The sequence below is a fragment of the Pan troglodytes genome, chromosome 6, assembly GCF_028858775.2.
Source record: "Pan troglodytes isolate AG18354 chromosome 6, NHGRI_mPanTro3-v2.0_pri, whole genome shotgun sequence".
NCBI classification, from domain to species: Eukaryota; Metazoa; Chordata; class Mammalia; order Primates; family Hominidae; genus Pan; species Pan troglodytes.
Genome location: NC_072404.2, coordinates 123,433,483 through 123,455,361, shown reverse-complemented (window position 1 = coordinate 123,455,361; position 21,879 = coordinate 123,433,483). Strand labels below are relative to the sequence as shown.

General features: G+C 41.0%; 1 protein-coding gene across 1 annotated transcript in view; it reads left to right on the top strand.

Moving 5' to 3' along the window:
* Positions 1-21,879, top strand: part of LAMB4 (laminin subunit beta 4) — a 104,416-nt gene that overhangs the window by 59,164 nt on the left and 23,373 nt on the right. The window contains exons 19-28 of the mRNA XM_063815948.1: positions 861-1,004; positions 2,420-2,651; positions 3,101-3,258; positions 5,033-5,257; positions 6,024-6,244; positions 11,090-11,186; positions 13,004-13,379; positions 16,756-16,916; positions 19,486-19,691; positions 20,910-21,113. Of these exons, the coding sequence (XP_063672018.1) occupies positions 861-1,004; positions 2,420-2,651; positions 3,101-3,258; positions 5,033-5,257; positions 6,024-6,244; positions 11,090-11,186; positions 13,004-13,379; positions 16,756-16,916; positions 19,486-19,691; positions 20,910-21,113 (2,024 nt within the window). The remainder of the gene's footprint in view (positions 1-860; positions 1,005-2,419; positions 2,652-3,100; positions 3,259-5,032; positions 5,258-6,023; positions 6,245-11,089; positions 11,187-13,003; positions 13,380-16,755; positions 16,917-19,485; positions 19,692-20,909; positions 21,114-21,879) is intronic.

Genomic DNA, 21,879 nt, shown 5'->3' with positions numbered 1-21,879 from the left:
GGGAAATAAAAAACTAGTAAGGGGGGCCGGGCATGGTGGGTCACACCTGTAATCCCAGCACTTTGGGAGGCGGAGGCAGGTGGATTGCTTGAGGTCAGGAGTTCGAGACCAGCCTGGCCAAAATGGTGAAACACCGTCTTTACTAAAAATTAGCCAGGTGTGATGGCACGTGACTGTAATCCCAGCTACTCGGGAGGCTGAGGCATGAAAATCACTTGAACTGGGAAGGCGGAGATTGCAGTGAGCCAAGATCACACTACTGCACTCCAGCCTGGGCCATAGAACGAGATTCAGTCTCAGAAACAAAACAAAACAAAACAAAACAAAACAAAAAAACACTAGTAAGGGGTATGGTGGCAGACACCTGTAGCCCTAGCTACTTGGGATGCTGAGGCAGGAGGATTGCTTAAGCTCAGGAATTCAAGGCTACAGTGAGCTATGATCACACCACTCCAGCCTGAGTAACAGAGTGAGACCTTGTCTCTAAAAAATAAATAAAGTAGTAGGTATAATTCAGCACCAATGTAGAACATCAGGAATTGAAGTATTAAGAATGCCAATAGTATTAATTACATTAGAATAATTATTTAAAACCAATTTTAAGTCTGTTAACTTGTTAAGTAATGTTTATTGAGCACCCTATGTACCAGCACTATTCTAACTACTTCGCAGAACTTATTTCCTTTTATCCATACAACAATCCCACAAGGCAGATTCTATATTATCCCTATTTAACAGATGAGGGAGTTGAGTATTAAAGAGGTCTTAAATGAAAGAGAGGTGAACTATAGCTACTAACAAGGTGAGGTGCTTCTCTGCCTCTTCGTTCATTTCTACCTCCCTTCCATTGTTCCTTGCAGCCTGCAAGTGTCACCCCCAGGGCTCAGTCGGATCCAGCTGCAGCCGACTTGGAGGCCAGTGCCAGTGTAAACCTCTTGTGGTCGGGCGCTGCTGTGACAGGTGCTCAACTGGAAGCTATGATTTGGGGCATCACGGCTGTCACCGTACGTAGCAAAACACACAAGGGGAAACACTTGCTCACAGTCTTGACATTTTGACAGCAGGCAAAGTCATGGAGGGGGGTTTTAATGGGAAGGAGATTGGAAACCTGACTACATTATTCAGACTATCTATGTACATAAAATATACTGAACATTTTTTTGCTACACTTCATTCATCCATTCATCAATGGGCCCTGACTGTAGGCAGAGCTGCATTAGGAACCAAGAGTAATGAACAAGGCATAGTCCATGCCTCTGGAAGTTTGCAGTCTGTGTCAAATGGTTGGTAGTTCAGTTAAAACGTGGAACACCATGAAGGGAGCTGGCAAAGCCAGCTTGAGGATCTAGCTCACAAACCCAGTGGCTGGAAAGGCTAAAACAATGATAAGATTGGGGAGTCAAGAAAGGGACAATGCTGTCACCACAGACAAGACTTCTCCCAATGAGGATATCACCCTTTCTGATGCGAGGTTTGCAAACAGCCTTGTAACTCATTTTATAAGTCACCCATTGATAAAGGTTTAGATGGGGCTTCATCCACAGCTGATAATACAGCTCTCATGGCTAATATGTTCAGGTATATAGTTCTCTCTTCACAGTGTAAATCATTAGTGAAAATACTGTTCCCTCAGATTCCTACCTTAGGAACCATGAAAACCTACAGGTAGGTTAATTTCCTTTCCAAGTAGGGAAACATATCTTTTCAATCATAATCCAGAGAAATGGTTCCCCTTCCTGGGCATTGCTTGGGCATGGCCACCTACCCAGCCCATCATTGGATCCATCATTGCTTTCTTTTCTTTTCTTTTTTTTAAAAAAAGTTACAAAATGCCTGAGATACACAGAGGGATCTAGACAAAGGAACAAACATTTCTTCCATGTGCCACCCTATCACATAAACTGACATCACATTTTGGCACAGGGAAGATTGGCTCAAGGGATTCAACAATTTATCAGAAAAGGATTGGGCCTCTTCCATCTTGTCTAGGAAAAAGAAAACTCTGACCATGTTAAGATGGGCTCTTATATGGTTTATAATCTAGAGATTATATTAATACTATACCATTATTTTAGTATAGTATTTATATATACTATATTAATACTAAAATATTAATACTAGAGGTTATATTAATATACCTAAGATATATGGAAGTTTAAGTCGTTAAAAACATGTTACTTGTTTTTAACAACAAACGTTAATTAAACCCAATTGTTCGCAACATACTGTTTATCCAGTGACTCAGTGAATTGTTATTTAACGTTTACCTGGAACTCATTATATGCTGTGTCCTAAGCACGTTACAGGCTTACTTAGTTCACTGGGATTGGGAAAGGAAATGAGACACCAGAACTGTAACTCTTTCACCACCACACACCACTCATCCCCGCTCCAGCATACTTCTCTTTGCTTCATCCAGCATGTCACTGCCATCCTCAAGGATCAAAGGACACTGTATGTGACCAAGTAACAGGACAGTGCCCCTGCCATGGAGAGGTGTCTGGCCGCCGCTGTGATCGCTGCCTGGCAGGCTACTTTGGATTTCCCAGCTGCCACCCTTGCCCTTGTAATGGGTTTGCTGAACTTTGTGATCCTGAGACAGGGTCATGCTTCAATTGTGGAGGCTTTACAACTGGCAGAAACTGTGAAAGGTATGGAATTCATATGCACTTTAATTTTTAGGTCTTTAACACTTTGTTCCAATCTCCTAATAGAGATCCATTGAGTAGAGACTCAACAATATTTAAGTGTGGGAGGGAGGACTGTTATAGGTGGGGGAGAGCATTGCTTTCTCACCCTTCAAAATCATCTTACGAGCCAGAAAATGCAGGATTAAATCAATAACACACATTTGCCTGGCATGTTACTTTCTATGTTCCTCAAATGTGACATGTAAATCGAGTGCTATTACACAGAGTTTAATTGACCATACGTTGAGACTTTTGATATAAAAACCAAAAGTCGTCTTGCAGAGCAAATGAACATCTTCTAAAATATTCAGTTTTCAGAGGTGCACTGTTTTAAAGCATAGCAAACCCTCATTGGCTAACATGTGATCTTTTCCTGGAAACATTTTGGTGAAAGGAAATTGTCTTGACAGGTGTATTGATGGTTACTATGGAAATCCTTCTTCAGGACCGCCCTGTCGTCCTTGCCTGTGTCCAGATGATCCCTCAAGCAATCAGTATTTTGCCCATTCCTGTTATCAGAATCTGTGGAGCTCAGATGTAATCTGCAATTGTCTTCAAGGTTATACGGGTATGCAGTATAGTGCTTGATGCAATTTTTTCTCTTTATCCCACACTGTAATCTGTAAAATGATCATATATTCATGACTTATCTGTCTTGGACAAATGTGTGGTGCAGAAATGGTAAGAAGACACAATGTGATAAATAGCTGCTTTATTGAACAAAGAATTTGAATGATTCACAAACCAATGACAATTAAAACTCATCGGCCACTGAGCTATGATTGTTTGCAAATAATGTTCTAGAAAACTAATTGACCAAATGAGACCAAATCAAATTAATTTATTTAAAATAAAATTATCACGTTAAGTAAGATATAAATGTGATAAAGTAGCATATGTATTATATATAACAAGCAACTAAAAAATAAATGGAATTAGTCAAATGCTTTCTTTACATAATTTCAAATATTCAATTTGATATTTCACAGACATTACTAATTTTTTCAGGTATCTTGAAGCAATATTTGGGCATTCTACAGCCATCACATAAGTCTTAATTCAAAACATGTATCTATTGCTCAATTGAAAATTTTATTTTAAAGACTTTAAGAGGGCTAGGCACAGTGGCTCACACCTGTAATCCCAGTACTTTGGAAGGCCGGGAAGTGGGTGAGGGAGGATTACTTGAGGCCAGGAATCCAAGACCAGCCTGGGCCGCAAAGCAAGACCCTGTCTCCACAGAGAAATTTTAAAAATTAGCTAGGCATGATGGATTGCACCTGTAGCCCTAGGTACTGGAGAGGCTGAGGCAAGAGGATCGCTTGAGCCCAGGAGTTCATGGCTACAGTGAGCTCTGATTATGCCACTACACTCCAGCCTGGGGCCTATGCAACAGAGCAAGACCCTGTCTCTAAATTAAAAAAAAAAAAAAAAGGTATTTACACATGAAACATGAGTGTGAATGTTTACTGAAAATAAGAAGATAACTTATGAAGTCTATTTGATTTAATGATATGTAGAACTTATGGCAATACTAATGATAATTACCATCACGATAAATTACATGCCTGATTTTCCCCTCATTTGTTACATCTAAGGTTAACAGTTAATTCTCACCTCTTCCCTTGCAGCCTCTTTCCCAATGCATGGTTTGGTATGTTTGGTCAGTTTTTAAGAACTGAGACCATGTTTGGGCTAAGTGAACATTTCCAAGTGGGATGAACCAAAATGTGGAGAGTGGAGCCACAGTTTGGGCACCTAAAAAGCCGCAGTCATCTCATGGTTGCAAGGGTAAAGAGTGTTAGAGAGAAAGGTGGTTCCTTCAGACAGCTTAACAGAAACACCCTCAAGGGCTCATATGTCATGAAAACTGCTCTTGCTCATCTTCACTTCTAGAAGTGACAGCTATTGCTGTTTGGGACTTTCTCTTCAGGCCTGCTTTATTTTCACCTTAGTTCACCTCTAGGATCAACTGAGAGTGGGTTGCCCCAGGAGACCAGGGGCTGAGGTTAGTCTTGGGTCCTGGGGCACGCTAGTGTGATGCTGATTATATAAGGATCTAGAAATCCTGTGCCCACAGCTCCATGGTATTTGAAGAAAGCCTGGAATCCATTCTCCACCAAACACTTTTGAGAGCCGAATAATCATTTTATTCTTTAAATGAATAATAATGAAAATGAAGGTTTTGTTTCACTTAGAACACTTTTCGTTATTCACCCCGAATGTGTGATTTCTCATTATTCCTAGAGGAGCCCAATAATTTTCTATTTACAACATCCATCTCCTCCTCTCTCCCGACACTGATACCTCACCCCATTCCTTTTCCTCCCGCTTTCTTTCAGGTACTCAGTGTGGAGAATGCTCTACTGGTTTCTATGGAAATCCAAGAATTTCAGGAGCACCTTGCCGACCATGTGCCTGCAACAACAACATAGATGTAACCGATCCAGAGTCCTGCAGCCGGGTAACAGGCGAGTGCCTTCGATGTTTGCACAACACTCAGGGCGCAAACTGCCAGCTCTGCAAACCAGGTCACTATGGATCAGCCTTCAATCAGACCTGCAGAAGTAAGTCTGCAAAACTCCCAGGGGGAAATGTGTCAGCTGAGTGACAGCTCATAAGTGTGTTGTCAGCTCTCCCATGATCATTTCAGTTAGGCCAGTCCCAGCAGGCAAAAGCAGCACCCACTAGGTGACAGGGCTGTTGTACGGAACTCATCAACAGAAATTAGTGCATTGCAACCACTGGTATTCTCAGATGCAGCCACAATGTTCTCACTGGTGTTATTAGTTTGCCTTTTGTGTCTGTTGCCTGAAATACCTGTCCTAGTGGATTCAAAGCGTTGTTTCTCAGAGTTTAGTCCGCAGTTCACCTGTGCCAGAGCAGTGGGGAGGTGAGGTGTATTAACATGCAAATTCCTAGGCTGTACTTCAGACCTACTGAGTCAGAATCTCTGGGAGTGAGGCCCAGGAATCTGCATTGTAACAAACTCATCATGTGACTGTAATGTGTACGTAAACCATTGTTTTCAAGTCATTTAAATAAATGGAACTTTGGTGAGTGACATGAGGGAAAAATAAGACTTTTAATCATCCTAACTGTGAGCTCTTGGAGCAAGTTCGACCACATGAACTTGCATTTGGGGAGATCAGAAACCATTAAATGGGTTCAACCTACTTAGATTCTTTGGTAAATTCTTTACTATTATAAGGCGTTCATTCTTTGAGCCCCTTGGAGAAATGGTACATCCAGGTCTAAAACGCTCTTTGTATGGTGTGCTAAATGCCACATTTATCATTGAATTTACCTCTGATGATGGTTTTGTCATCACAGGATGCTCCTGCCATGCTTCCGGCGTGAGTCCCATGGAGTGTCCCCCTGGTGGGGGAGCTTGCCTCTGTGACCCTGTCACTGGTGCATGTCCTTGTCTGCCGAATGTCACAGGCCTGGCCTGTGACCGTTGTGCTGATGGATACTGGAATCTGGTCCCTGGCAGAGGATGTCAGTCATGTGACTGTGACCCTAGGACCTCTCAAAGTAGCCACTGTGACCAGGCAAGATACTTTAAAGCTTACTAGTGCACTCAAAGTGAGCATGATAGTGAGACATGGTTTCTAAATGTGTAAAGAAAGTTTCTTTTATGTACTGTTGTTAATTAGTGCATTGAAACAGGATTGGCCTTACAGGGGATGGAGTCAGCCTCTATCAAGGAATGAAAACCAAAAAAAGAGAATGAGCATCTCAAAGTTCAGCTTCGCCTACTTCAGTTTTCTCTCTGTGACTGAGGAAGTCAGAATTCATACACAGTGAAACACAGACATCAGCCTCACCTTTCACTATTTCATACATGTAACTATAGGGAAGACCTAAGAAATAGTTAATCAGAAGAGATTATTAATCAGAATGAAAATAAACAGATACCTTCAAAACCCACAAGTCCATTAAAAAAACTGAGCTGTTGTTTCCTATTGCTCACCAATTGCTTTACATATGGGTAAAATAAGAAGTCTTCTTGACTTCCAGACTGGCATCAATCATATCTTAAGAATGTAGGCATGTGTACCAGGAGCAAATCTTCAATGTTTCATATACAACTAATACTACATAGATAGATGCACGTGTGATTTTTTCAGTCAATAAACCAGTGGGCACAGAATTTTTAATGAGGATAACATTACTTGTGGGAAAAAAACTATTTGTTAATAATACGCTTAGTTTTTTTGGTGGTTGTTTTGTTTTTGTCTTTTGGCTTAATCTATTCTTTGAAACAATTTTCACATTAATAGAGTTTGGGGGGGAAAGGGTAAAAACAATGACAAGAAATGTTAGAAAAAGCCAAATTCACAATATAGGGATCGGGATTTAATTGGAATGAAAATGCGAATTTAAGAAACTGGAGTCTTTCCAATTAGTAAGCATGGCTCACCTCCAATTTCAGCTCCACTATTCAACCTATTATTCAAAGGTCAAGTCTTTTGAAGGTAGTTCTTATATGGAGAATGGGTTTTTCCTTCTCTTCTTTTTCTTTCTCTCCAATCCTCATCCACCAACACACACAAACACCATATCTTTTTTTTTTTTTTTTTTTTCTGAGACAAGAGTCTTGCTCTGTTGCCCAAGCCTGAGTGCAGTGGTATGATCTTGGCTCACTGCAACCTCTGCCTCCTGGGTTCAAGCGATTCTCCTGCGTCAGCCTCCTGAGTAGATGGGATTACAGGCGCCCACCACCACGCCCAGCTAATTTTTGTATTCTTAGTAGAGACAGGGTTTCACCATGTTGGCCAGGCTGGTTTCAAACTCCTGATCTCAAGTGATCCGCCCACCTCAGCCTCTCAGATTGCTAGGATTACAGGTGTGAGCCACGACGCCCAGCCCCCACAACATACCTTTTTAAAAATAAGCTTTTTATTTTAGAATATATTTGTGAAGTTGTAAAGAGAGAACAGAGAAAATAAACCCCATATCCAGTTTCTTCTATTATTAACACCTTATATTAATTTAATAACATTTGTCACTATGCATGAATATTGATACATTATTGCTAACAAATTTAGTCAGATTTCCTTAATTTTTACCTAATGTCCTTTTTCTGTTCCAGGAGTCCATTCAGAACACATTATATTTAGTCATCTTATTTCCTGAGGCTCCTCTTGGCTGCGACAGTTTCTCAGGCCTTCCTTATTTTGTAGAATGTCCCTCAATTCAGATTGATCTGATATTCTTCTCATGATTAGACTGGGTTTATAGGTTCCGAAAACACCAGAGAAGTCAAGTGCCACTCTCATCACATCCTATCAGGGGTACATATTATTAACACGACTTATCCCTGTTAATGTCAATCTTGGTCACCTGGCTGAAGCAGTGTTTGTCAGACTGTTATATCATCAAGTTACTCTTTTTCCTCCTTCTTCTACTGTGCTCTACGGAAGGAAGTCACTATGTGCAACCTACTTAAGAAGTAGGGAGCTATGCTCTTCCTCCTCGAGGACAGAGTATCTCCACAAATCATTGGAATTCTTCTGCACTGGAGATTTGTCTGTTGTCTTACGTTTATTCATTCATTTGACCATTTATTTATATCAGCATGGACTCATGGATATTTATACTTTTGGGGATAGTCCAACACTACTTTATTTTGTGGTTCAAATTGTTCCAGCTTTGGTCACTAGAAGATCTCTCAGTGGCTCCTGTGTCCCTTTGACATAGGCCAATACTGTAGAGTTTTTAAAAGCATTCCTTACTTTCTGGCACTGCAAAATATTTCAGGCTCATCTTATGTATTCTCTGCCCCAGTCCTAGAATCAGCTGTTTATCTAGGGAGCACTGATTCCTTTACTAGAGAATGGTATTAGAAACCAAGATCTGGACACTGGATGGTCATGCCTGTTTTATAAGCTCCCCTCCACTCCCCACACCTGCAGCCACCAACCATGGAATAAAGTGGTAGATCTCCACGTGACCACCTGGCTTCCCAATTCTTGAGGGACTCCTAGTGCTCAAGACAACACTATGTGGCAAGTTTCTTAGACCTTTTGGGAAGCATGTTTGTAGCAGCATTCAACAAAAACCACAGTTCCAAGGTAGCCTTGAAGCTGAAAGTTAGATGGTATTGGTTTAACCAGGAAGCCCCTCATAACAAGGGTCCTTTGGGTTATTTGGTGCATAGGGGATCCCATGGGGGAACACTGGTCTCTGCAATCAAGAAACATGTTCACTGGAGTACGGGGAAGACGTGGATATTTAGATTCCCAGCTGTTTAAACAACTACTGATAGATGTCTCTATGTTAGCCAAGAGGTGGTTCCTGGTACATTCCCACAGAGAGATCCAAATGTGCCATCCAATATTTTCATCAACACTTTAGATGGAGTTGGAGAAACATGCTTCCCAAATTTGCAGATATTACAAAGCCGTAAGCTAATATGATAAAGACAGAACAAGATATCCCAATAGGCTGTCATGCAGGCTGGAAACAAGGAGATGAAATGTTAACAGGTTAAAAGTAAAGTTTTGCAATTGGGTTTTTTAAATCCCTTGCATAAATACGGGGTGGGAGTAATAACTTGGCACCAGCTCTTGTGAGAAAAATCTGAGGATTTTCATTGCGTGCAGGCTTCCAGTGAGCCAGCAGCGTGGCAGGGCTGCCAAAGAAGCGACGCCTGAACAGGCTGGAGTAGGGGGGTGCTGTGCCCAGGTTAAGGGCAGTTACTGTCCCATTATCTGTTCTACTGGCCTGGTGGTGCCAGGAGCATTGTTGTCATTTCTGAGCACCATATTTTAAACATTATACTGACAGACTAGTACGTGCCCAAAGGGAGACAACCAAGATAATGGACAGAACTATGCTATTCCGTGATGAAGGCTAGAGAGAATTAGAGGTGATGGGCCTGAAGAAAAGAAGCCAAGGCAGGTTGGGATGGCCATCTCTAGTTGGGAGAAGGACTGTAAGGGGAAACACGCAATTGCAAACTGGTTTGTGCAATTTCGTAAGGACACATAACAATGGGAACAAGTTAAAAGGTGGCAGATTCAACCCCGTCTCTACTAAAAATACAAAAAAATTAGCCAGGCGTGGTGGTGGGTGCCTGTAGTCCCAGCTACTCGGGAGGCTGAGGCAGGAGAATGGTGTGAACCCGGGAGGTGGAGCTCGCAGTGAGTGGAGATCACGCCACTGCACTCCAGCTTGGGCGACTGAGCAAGACTCCATCTCAAAAAAAAAAAAAAAAAAAAGTGGCAGATTGTACTTCGGTATAAGAAAGCACTGCCCAACAATTGGGTCAATCAGCAGTACGACAGGCCTCGGGACAACAAGCACCACCTAACTCCTTATATTTGAGCAGAAGCTGGCAGGAACTGCAAAGATATTGAAACTTGGCAGATCCAGGCCAGGTGTGGGTAATCCCAGCACTTTGGGAGGCTGAGGCAGGTGGGTCGCTTGAGGTCAGGAGTTCGAGACCAGCCTGGCCAACATGGTGAAACCTCATCTGTATTAAAAATACAAAAAATTGCCGGGTGTGGTGGTGCACACCTGTAGTCCCAGCTACTTGGGAGGTTGAGATGTGATTAATCACTTGAACCTGGGAGGCAGAGGTTGCAGTGAGCTGAGGTTGCACCACTGCCGTCCAGCCTGGGCAACAGAGCGAGACTCCGTCTCAAAAAAAAAAGAAAAGAAAAGGAAAGAAAAGTGGCAGATCCAGTCACTCTAAGAATCTAGCCACTTATTCACAGGAAACTTACGGAGTTGTTGTTTAAGCAGCTAATTTAGGACTACAACAATAGTGATTTGCTTTTATATTTTCTCCTGTTAATTTTCCAACCTCCTCAGTTTTCAGAAAAGCTGGTCAAGAGTTCAGTTGGGAGGGTAAAGAAAAGTTCAGCCCTCTCTGAAAAACACAGTTAAGTAACTCTCATTAAATCATTAAGCCTGAAGTACAAAAAAAAGATGTTTTTTTGAGCAAAACGCTAATCCAGTTGGTGAAAACTACATCATACATTCCATAATGAAAACATTACTTGACACATTAACTGATGAATGTTAGACCAGGTCTCTGGCCTCACTCACTTATGGAGGAACTCCCATAACAGTTGAGGGAAATAATCTGGCCCATTTCCCATTATGTGTTTTGTTTTCATTTACATCTGTGTATGTTTCCCAGTTTGGGCCACCTGTCCCTGAACAGCTGGAAGCAGGCGATATATTCAGGAGCTTTAGGCCAAAGCACATTAACTCCTGATCCTTGGTATTGTCGGGGGTGGCTGCTGGACATGGGAATCATCCTTCCTCCGCCTTTGCACAGCTGTATGTTCTAATTCACTGGAGGGGAAAATATTTCCTATTAAAATGCATTTTTTTTTAGACCATAAAACTTGTCAATTCCTCACCCATGACTGTTCTCACAGCTTACAGGCCAGTGTCCGTGTAAATTAGGTTACGGCGGGAAACGTTGCAGTGAGTGCCAGGAAAATTATTATGGTGATCCACCTGGGCGATGCATTCGTAAGTATTGGGATTTCTAAAAACTCATGCGTACAGTCAGCCTGGCCCTACCATGGACATGCTATGAACCAACTGAATTTTAAATTTCTTTTTTTGGTGCTTTTAATAAGGTGGACTTAGAAAACTCACAAAGTTTAATTCTACATTTTGAAAATAATCTTCCTATAGCCCTGCAAAAAGATTATTTTCCTCCTATGTAAAAAATTTAGCCTATATTAAAATTCGTAGCCTGTCTTAAAATTCCTCAAACTCATTACAAATGGAACAGTCAGCTTCCAAAAGAAGAAAATCCAAAGAAATATCAGGTATCATGGGCTTATCACCATGGTCAGCCATACATAGCCACGCATGGCAACTCTTTCCTCCTCTCCATTCCTTTATAAATGTGCCCTTGTGGCTAAAAAATATTGCTCATTCCCTTGCCCCATTCAAATGCACATTCTGAATGATTTTCTCTGGGCCCCACTTATTCAGTTTTCTAAGTGGAATTGCTGGGTTAAAACCCAGGGTGAAACTTTGACTCTTGGAAAATCTATCTTAGAGCCTATTTCCCTGTGTCCGTCTACTATTTTGATAATCTTATTTCATAAAAATGCTTTCATCTTTTATAGAGAAGCAGTAGAGGAAACTGCAAATAATCAAGTCAGGCCACAGACCCCACTAAATCTCCTGGGGAAGAGCGGCTAAGGATGGGAAATGGCCTCCGGGTGATGAAGTGACATGACACCACCCCTCTGGACCAAGGCCAATGTGCTGGACAGATGAACTAGCTGAAGAGCCCTAGTGTGTTAACTAGTTTTTATTTGTAATTGGCATTATTTTTACATAAACTGACAAATGCTTTTTTTTTTTTTTTTTGAGACAGGGTCTCACTCTGGTTGCCTGTGCTGGAGTGCAGTGGCATGATCACAGCTCACTGCAGCTTCAGCCTCCCTGGGCTCAGGTGATCCTCCCACCTCAGCCTCCAGAGTAGCTGGGAATACATGTGTATGCCACCACACTTGGCTAATTTTTGTATTTTTTGTAGAGATAGGGTTTCACCATGTTGCTCATGCTGGTCTCGAACTCCTGGGCTCAAACAATCCACCTGCCTTAGCCTCCCAAAGTGCTGGGATTACAGGCATGAGCCACTGCACCCAGCCTCAAATGCATTTTTAAATTACTTGTTCCTTGCAGTTAGTCCAAAAACATAGGCTAGTGATTCCCTAACCTTTTGGAAATTGCAGTAAGATCAATAGATCTCCCTATCCTCTATCTTCAGGCTTGGTCAGAAACCTACTCAAAGAAAGTACCGTGTGGAGTCAGTAATTTTTTTAAATTAAGACAAAATGAATTTCCCCTCCTTTTTGGAAAATGAAATTGTTTTCCTTATGTAATGGAAGACAGCGTGGTCATCACACCCAAGCTGGGCTTTACTCAGAAGAAGTGTGACCATGGGACTTCTTAGAGAGTCTCGACACACCTGAACCACCCTCGGAGGCTGTAACAGCAGAGTTACTATCGTGTGTCCATCATTAAATCATACTTCTTACTCAAATAGATGAGGATCCCACTTGTAAATGCTTGCACTCACACAATAAAAATGTCTGATATTTGCCAAATTGAAATAGTAAACTGATTTCTTAGTGGAATATAGAGAGCCATGCTGTCTTATAATGGCTATTGCACAGATCTCTGAAATTATATTGGCTTTAAATATTCATCTTAGAAGTGTGAGTTGGGAAGATTTTCAGGAGAGAGGAAAAGACCTGATTCTTGAGCTAGTCATCAACAAAAGGCCCAGTGACATTCTCTGCTCCTTCTGTTTTCCTTTTTAGCATGTGATTGTAACAGGGCAGGTACCCAGAAGCCCATCTGTGATCCAGACACAGGCATGTGCCGCTGCCGGGAGGGTGTCAGCGGCCAGAGATGTGATCGCTGTGCCCGGGGACACAGCCAGGAATTCCCTACTTGTCTTCAATGTCACTTGTGCTTTGATCAATGGGACCACACCATTTCTTCCCTCTCCAAAGCGGTGCAAGGGTTAATGAGACTGGCTGCTAACATGGAAGATAAAAGAGAGACCCTGCCTGTCTGTGAGGCAGACTTCAAAGACCTCAGAGGGAACGTGTCTGAAATAGAAAGGATTTTGAAACATCCTGTTTTCCCATCTGGGAAATTCTTAAAAGTCAAGGATTATCATGACTCTGTTAGGTAAGATTTATGCTCAAGTAACAGACAGCCAAACTCCTGATTTACCTTAACTCCCGCCAAGCTTTAACATCGTCAGCCTTCAATTTAGAAATGTACCTATGTTGACTTTAGGGGACTGATAGTTGTTCAGTTAATAACCAGGCTGGGCCGGGCGCCATAGCTCACGCTTGTAATCCCAGCACTTTGGGAGGTTGAGGCGGGTGGATCACTTGAGGTCAGGAGTTCTACACCAGCCTGGCCAACATGGAGAAACCCCCTCTCTACTAAAAATACAAATATTAGCCAGGCATGGTGGCAGGCACCTGTAATCCCCACTACTTGGGAGGCTGAGGCAGGAGAATTGCTTGAACCCAGGAGGCGAAGGTTACAGTGACCCAAGATCATGCCATTGCACTGCAGCCTGGGCGACAAGAGTGAAACTCTGTCTCAAAAAAAAAAAAAAAAAACAGCTGGAAATCATGTATGTCTACTTTTTTCTCACCTAGTTAGGATTATATGTGATTTTTCCAGATGCCATTGATTGTAACAAAAAGACAGTCATTAATGGGGAAGCCCAAACTCAGTAAAGCTGAAAGATATAAAATTGGAAGTATGGTAGTTTCAAAAACAACATATTTTTTTCAATGATACACCTAGGGAAAATTTACCAAACCTTCCCAAGTTCTTCAGTTGTTTAGAAGCCTATACATTAATATGAAGTCTTATACCAAGTATGGTCATTTCTTGAAAATGCAAGCTCATTTTTATTACATATTACTGAATCTTTTTTAAAAATTTAACCATTTGTTGAGATTATGTTGATAGTTTTGGGCCACGGCTCAGCAAACTACAGCCCACAGGTGGAATCTGACACAGCCTTTGTTTATGTAAATAAAGTTTCCTTGGAGCACAGCCACACCCATTTATTTACCCCTCTTCTGTGGCTGCACTCTCTACAATGGCATAGTTGAGTAGTTATGACAGAGATGCTATGATTCCTAAGGCAAAGTTTGCCAACCTGTTAAGGGCAAAACCAGGATGAATTGGGTATAGTTTCTACCCCCATAGAAGCACACAGTCTGCTAAGAAACCCCAAAAGTGTGCTTATCTAGCAAAATATCCTTCCTCCCCAAGAAAAGGCCCTGGATTAAGGAATAGTTGAAGCTGCAGAGGCTCATGTCATATATAACATGAGTGTAAATATAAGGTAACTCATTATCTATAGGGAAATATCCCAGAAATATATGATAATTGCTTAAAAGGTGCACAAGGAAGAAGGTATCACCCACCTAGGTAGTTCAGGGAAAGGGCCACCGCATCATAAATGCAGTGACAGGGCCCAGGGAGGACACATGGCCAGGGTCAAGCTGGCAGGTGACAACAGGCACATCTATACTTCTCTAAAGAGTTCTGGGCTGGGCACAGTGGCTTTCGCCTGTAATCCCAGCATTTTGGGAGGCTGAGGCAGTAGGATCACTTGAGGCCAGGAGTTCAAGACCAGCCTGGGCTACATAGCAAAAGGATCACGTGAGCTCAGGAGTTCAAGGCTGCAGTGAACTATGATTGTGCCACTGCACTCCAGTCTGGATGATAGAATGAGACCCTGTCTCTAAAAACAAAAAAGCAATAAAACTTCTGCTTTGCAAGATCTAGACCCCTATGTTAACAGATCTCCTCAATTTTCAAGAGATGTCAGACATCCATATTTTTACTGAACTATCCCCACTTCAAAATGTATACAGCTAATCCAATAGCACTTGTAAGAAGCCCTACTGTATAGCCCAAAGAAAACTTGTCTGAGAATGAGCTTTGGCCCATGGACCACAGGCATGTGGTTAGACATCATTAGGAAAATGTCGGACAAAGTAGCACAAAGAAAGCAGAATGAGCCAATCCACCATGGATGTTCTGGACAGAGACTGCAAGAGCCACAGGCAGAGCCAGAGAGAAAGAGCGAGAAAGAGGAGTGCCCAGCCCAGGTCTGGAGTGAGGAGAAAGCAGTAGCTGCTGAGCTTCTTCAACCAGCAGCCCAGAGGCCTGTTCCCTCCTAGCCCACCTGCCAAACTCCTACTTCTCTTTAACAGCCACACAAACATCACCTCCTCCCTGAAGCCTTTCCTGACTTCCTCACAGAGAAGCCTGTATTTCCTTCTCCATCTTCTCACCTCTTTGTGCTCCTTTGCCATTGCCTCGCTGTGGGGCACCCTGGACAGGGCCTGCCTTCTCACGTGCTTGTCTTCTCCAGGCCTCATGTAGTTCTATTAAAAAAAATGTTGCTGGGTAAACTACAGGTGGAAGGGGAACAGGAGGACAAAGAACCCCAGGTGTCATGAGCATAAATTCAGAAGTCAAACCAACTGGTTTAAATCCACTTACTAGATGTGTGGCTTTCAGCAAGCTGCTAAACTCCAAGCTTCAATTTCTTCATCAAAAGAGAGAGAGAAAGTCTGGATTTCATAGGATTCTTGTGAGAATTACTCAAGACCCATCACTTAGCATAGTGTCCGGCATATGTAAGTGCTTAAGGAGTCCCAATTAGAGTAATTATCATTATTTTTATTGTTATTATTGTTAGCCTGAAGAATTGCAGTTGTGACCATTGGAGCCTGAAGGAAGAGTCTATAGATTAGAGGGGAGAGTTACAGCAGAAAATGGAAGGAAGCATTGCCGTTGTGCCAAGATAAATTAGTCCCATAAATTCATTTTATAACTTCCCCCAACTGTACACTTCAAGATTTGCACAGCTTCTCCATCATGAGGAATGTGTTCATTATCCCCTCAAAGTAACAGTAGGTGCTAAACCCAGCAAATTGAAGCACAACAAAGGTGTACCCCATCAAAGAAGAAGGTGATGGAAAAAAACCCAGGGGAACACTCACCAGCAAGAAAACCTCCCTGTCACTAATGGAAAATAAGAGTTGGGACCCTGAACAGAAGTTACACTAGAAAGAACCTTGCTGAATGCAGATTGATTCTAAATGAAGACCTGATTTGACCCCAGGCTAAGTAAACGGTTCTATTTTATCATATGTTGAAAGCCAAAAGCTCCCTTAGATTGATTTAATTGAAGCATGTCTGAATGCATGTTTTGAAACCCAAAACAAAGAAAGACAGAGCATAAACAGTCAAAATGGAATGATTTGAGAGCCTTTATTCTACTAGACCTGGTATGCTGTCCATATTTTAAATGAATGTTGCAATAGTCCAGGAAGGTGAATTAAGATGAAAGAGATGAGACATAAACACAATTATAAACCGTCAAATGAAAAACTCGAGTAGAAGGAATCCCTTCTAATCAAGAATACCTAACAATGAGGGCAATTTTGGTGGCATTTTTTTCACCAATATATCGAATGTAATACAAGCTTAACTACATTTACCCTTATTTTCTCTATAGAAAACAAATCATGCAGCTAAATGAACAACTGAAAGCAGTGTATGAATTTCAAGATCTGAAAGATACAATAGAAAGAGCAAAGAATGAAGCAGACCTCTTACTTGAAGACCTTCAGGAAGAAATTGATTTGCAATCCAGTGTCCTTAATGCAAGCATTGTGGGTAAGGGAAAAATGTATTTTTGACTGTGTCTGCACAAAGTTTGATGAAATCCACAGTGCATTCCATTAGTGAGTCATCCTCTGCTTACCACCATAGTGCCTGAGCACTTTTGAACATGCAAAAACAACCATTAAAGGTATTATTTGTTCATGGATATTTCAACTTTTTAAACATCACAGAGCCTGGCTAGCATTCACTCAAAAATAACAAGTAAACAATGTCTGATATTAAACAAATGCTAACACCCAAAGTAATCTAGTGCCAAACCCATGTAAGGGGTCTTGAATAATCAACAACTTAGAAATTCTAATATGGCCATAAGCAAATGAGAGAGACATGTTTATATGCCTTTCTCGGTATAGGCCACTCCATTTTCAGTGACCATAAATGCAATGGAATGTGAGGCAAAAAAAAAACCCCACAATATTTCTCATAAGAGCTTTGTAAGGATGAGAGTCATGCAACATACTACACACCCTTAACTCATATTGCATAGTTCTTAAAACTGAATGTGAGCTATGCCTAAGCCAAGATAATTTGCAAGAGAAATGGAACTCTAAAGCAAAACTTTGATTAGTTCATCTGCTATTCAAGATCATACCCCTGTTATATTTGGAAATGGACAACCTGTTACTACTGAGAGAAGCATCACTGAGTTTATTCACACCTAAGCCATCCAATTGAGAGGCAAATGGAAAATATACATGAATCCATGTCAGGAAAAAACTTTGGCTGCTTTCATTGTCCTATGTATATACTCCTGTGTTTTATCTGATTTTGACCTAGAAGAGAAAAAAAAAAAAATAGAAGGCAGGTAGGAATACCTAATTTCCCTAAAGGGATGCCTAAATTTAGTGAAACAAATTCTAGCAAAGATGTATTGATGATGTTCAATAAATGCCATGTAATGAGTAAGGAATCTACTCTGATTCCTAATCTAGAAGACAGTTCCCACTGAAAGAACTCAAAATCCATCAGAGGTCACCCCACGCCAGGTAAAATAAAGTGAAACTGCCCCCATGCTAATCCTCTCAAATTTGCAGTCCAACAGCAGTTACTGGGCTTTTTTCCAATGCCTGACATTGTGCAGTAGAAACAGGCAGATCATTACAGCAAGTCCCTACCTTTGAGTTATTTCTGTCTAATGGGGGCAGGGGACAAGAATATAAACCACTGCAAACAGCATTAAGACTGTTAGAGCATCTTCAAGCTGCTTCAAAAACAGAGTAGCAAAAACGGAATCCTTCCTGGGTTCATTAGTAAAGTCTTCAGGGAATAGGTGGCAATTGAATTATCTCCACAGGGTAGGAGAAAATCTGCCATAAAAATGGAAGAAGAAACTAATTCCAAGCAATAGGAACACTTTTTTCATGATAAGTGAAAAGCATGATGTATTAAGAGTATGGTCTTATAGAACCAGAAAAGTTTGAAAGATAAGGTGTGGTTGTCTCCTGCCTGGATTATGGTTCTATAGGGAGTAAAGATCAGATCAGGACCGTGGGCCTCTGATTCCTAAAATATGGAGTTATGGTTTAAACCCCTAATATACTATAATTTACATTAAAATATACCATACATACCTTATTACTTTCACAAATTTGTATTAATAATGCAAACATAGAAAATGTAGAGAAGTGCTTAAGAACACAGGCTCTGGAGTCAAACACCCTGGATTCACATCCTGGCTTCATCTCTTACTATCAATGAGAACTTAGGCAAATAAGTTTCCTCAATAGAGCCTCAGTTTCCTTATTTGAAAATGAATATGATCATACTAATGTGCATTTCGCACTGTTTTGTGAAGATTGAGGAAGAAAATTGACGGGAAGTATAGTACAGGCACCTACAAAGCACCCAACTAGCTGTTAGCTATTGTTAGCAGCCTCAACATCAGGGTTCAGGAAACCGCAGCATCAGGGTGAATCCTGCCCACAGCCTGTCTTTGTAAATACTGCTTCAGTGGAACACAACCTCACCTCTTTATTTACATACTGCCTGTAGCTGCTTTCACTCTACAATGGCAGAGGTGAGTAGTTGGAATAGAAATGCTATGGCCAGCAAAGCCTAAAACGTTAATTATTTGGCCTTTGCAGAAAAAGTTTGTCAACTCCTGCTCTATACGGTTAAGTAAATTTAGTTGGTTTATTATATTTGAGTGTATATAGGTATTCATAGTTAATATCTTATATTTGTGGAAATTATTTACAGAATATATTCATATTATCTCAATTCTCACAAATTATTATCACCAATTTACAGAGGAAGAAATGAAATATAAGAGATGAACTGATTTGCTCAAGGGTATGCCCAGGCAGTAAAGGGTGAAGCCAGGACTCACACCACATCTGTGGACTTAAATCTCAATGCCCTGTATCTATTCTATCCATATTTATTATACTATAGCTAATCCTTCCCCCATCAATTGCAAATTCAAGGAAGATGTTGAAATTTTATGGTGATAGTTGAGACCAAGACAGTAGCCAAATTATAGAATGATTATCTTAATAACTTATATATAATTTCATTTGTTTTCACAAAATTTACCTTACTTCAATTTGCATTGACGTAGACTCCTCAGAAAACATCAAGAAATATTATCACATATCATCATCTGCTGAAAAGAAAATTAATGAAACTAGTTCCACCATTAATACCTCTGCAAATACAAGGAATGACTTACTTACCATCTTAGATACACTAACCTCAAAAGGAAACTTGTCATTGGAAAGATTAAAGCAGATTAAGATACCAGATATCCAAATATTGAATGAAAAGGTAAATATTCATGATGGTAAGGTCAAAGCATTTGTGGTTTTTACTTGGTATATGAACCTCTTCAATGATATTTCCCTAGCTTACATTTTAAATTTCTTTTTCATTATATATTAGAAATATATAAATATATGTAGGTATATAAAATATATATGTTTTATTATATACTATAAAAAGCCTTATTTTTATTTAACTCAAAAATTGATCAAAGAGTAAAGATTGTGGCTTGATTATTTGATATTATTTACTATTTCTAAAACAGTACAGGCTATGAACATTTGCTCCTCTTGCCTCATTACAAGAAAAAGGCTAATTCTCTCAAAAGAATACAAAGTGCAGGCTGGGCATGGTGGCTCACGCCTGTAATTCCAGCACTTTGGGAGGCCAAGGTGGGCAGATTACTTAAGGCCAGGAGTTCGAGACCAGCCTGGCCAACATGGTGAAACCCCGTCTCTACAAAAAACAAAAATTACCTGGGGGTAGTGGCGTGCACCTGTAATCTCAGCTGCTCAGGAGGTTGAGGCAGGAGAATCGCTTGAACCTGGCAGGTGGAGGTTGCGGTGAGCAGAGATGGTGCCTCTGCACTCCAGCCTGGGCGAGAGAGCGAGACTCCATCTCAATAAATAAATAAATAATTAAATAAAAAGTGAAACTCACATGTAATTCCTAAAAGTTTGACTGTTTTCTCAGAAAACCATAAATATAAAGGATGACAGACTGACACAATACTGATAAGTAATTTAGATATTTAGTTAGCTAGGAAATGTTTAATGGGTTACCCCCATGTACCAAGGATGAACAACTATTGAAGAAACATATGAATAAAGCAGTGCCTTGACTCAAGGAGCCTGGATGGCATTAGAGTTCTGACAGCCAGGCCACATGCCTGTAATCTCAACACTTTGGGAGGCCGAGGTGGGCGGATCACCTGAGGTCAGGAGTTCGAGACCAGCCTGACCAAAATGGTGAAACCCTGTCTCTACTAAAAATACAAAAAAATTAGCCAGGCGTGGTAGTGGGTGCCTGTAATCCCAGCTACTTGGGAGGCTGAGGCAGGAGAATCTCTTGAACCCAGGAGGAGAACGTTGCAGTGAGCCAAGGTCACGCTATTGCTCTCCAGCCTGGGCAACAAGAGCAAACTCCGTCTCAAAAAAAAAAAAAAAAAAAAAAAAAAGCTCTGACAACAAGTTGCTATTTAACGTAAATCATTTCTCTTGCAAGGTGTGCAGAGATCCAGGAAATGTGCCATGTGTGCCCTTGCCCTGTGGCGGTGCTCTCTGCACGGGCCGGAAGGGGCACAGGAAGTGTAGGGGTCCCGGCTGTCACGGCTCCCTGACCCTCTCAACGAATGCCCTCCAAAAAGCCCAGGAAGCAAAATCCATTATTCGTAATTTGGACAAACAGGTTCGTGGGTTGAAAAATCAGGTAAATATCTTCTCTTGCTTTATTTGTAAAGTTATAGCAATAAAGAAGCAGACTGCTTAAAATTTATAAAACTGCCATATAACTTCCAAGTGAGAAGATAGATTCTAGATAGTTGGTGTTCTTGTGCCTGGAAATATAGGATAAAATTACAGATGATATGAATGTAGATTTAGAAACAGAGGTGAATATTGATATATTTCCTGTTATATATATGTATACAGTTGACCCTTGAACAACATGGGGGTTAGGGGCACCAAGCCTCCACTCTACAATTGAAAATTTATGTGTAACTTTTGACTCCCCCAAAATTTAACTGCTAATAGCCCACTGTTGACTGGAAGCCTTACCCATAACTTAAATAGTCAATTAACATATATTTATGTATGTATTATATATCATAATATAACCATAAAGTAAGCTAGAAAAAAGAGAATATTATCAGAAAAATCATCAGGAAGAGAAAATATACTTACTATTCATTGAGAGGAAATAGATCCTCATTAAGGTCTTCATCGTCATCACATTGAGTAGGCTGAGGAGGAGGAAGAAGAGGGGTTGGTCTTGCTGTCTCAGAGATGGCAGGGGTGGAGGAGGTGGAAGGGGAGGCAGAAGAGGCAGGCACACTCAGTGTAAGTTTTATTGAAAAAAATTTGTATATAAGTGGGCGTGTGCAGTTCCAACCTGTGTCATTCAAAAGTCAAGTGTGTACGTGTGTGTGTAAAGAGAGAGAGAAAGAATTCAAGATACATTATCATAGACTCGTGTG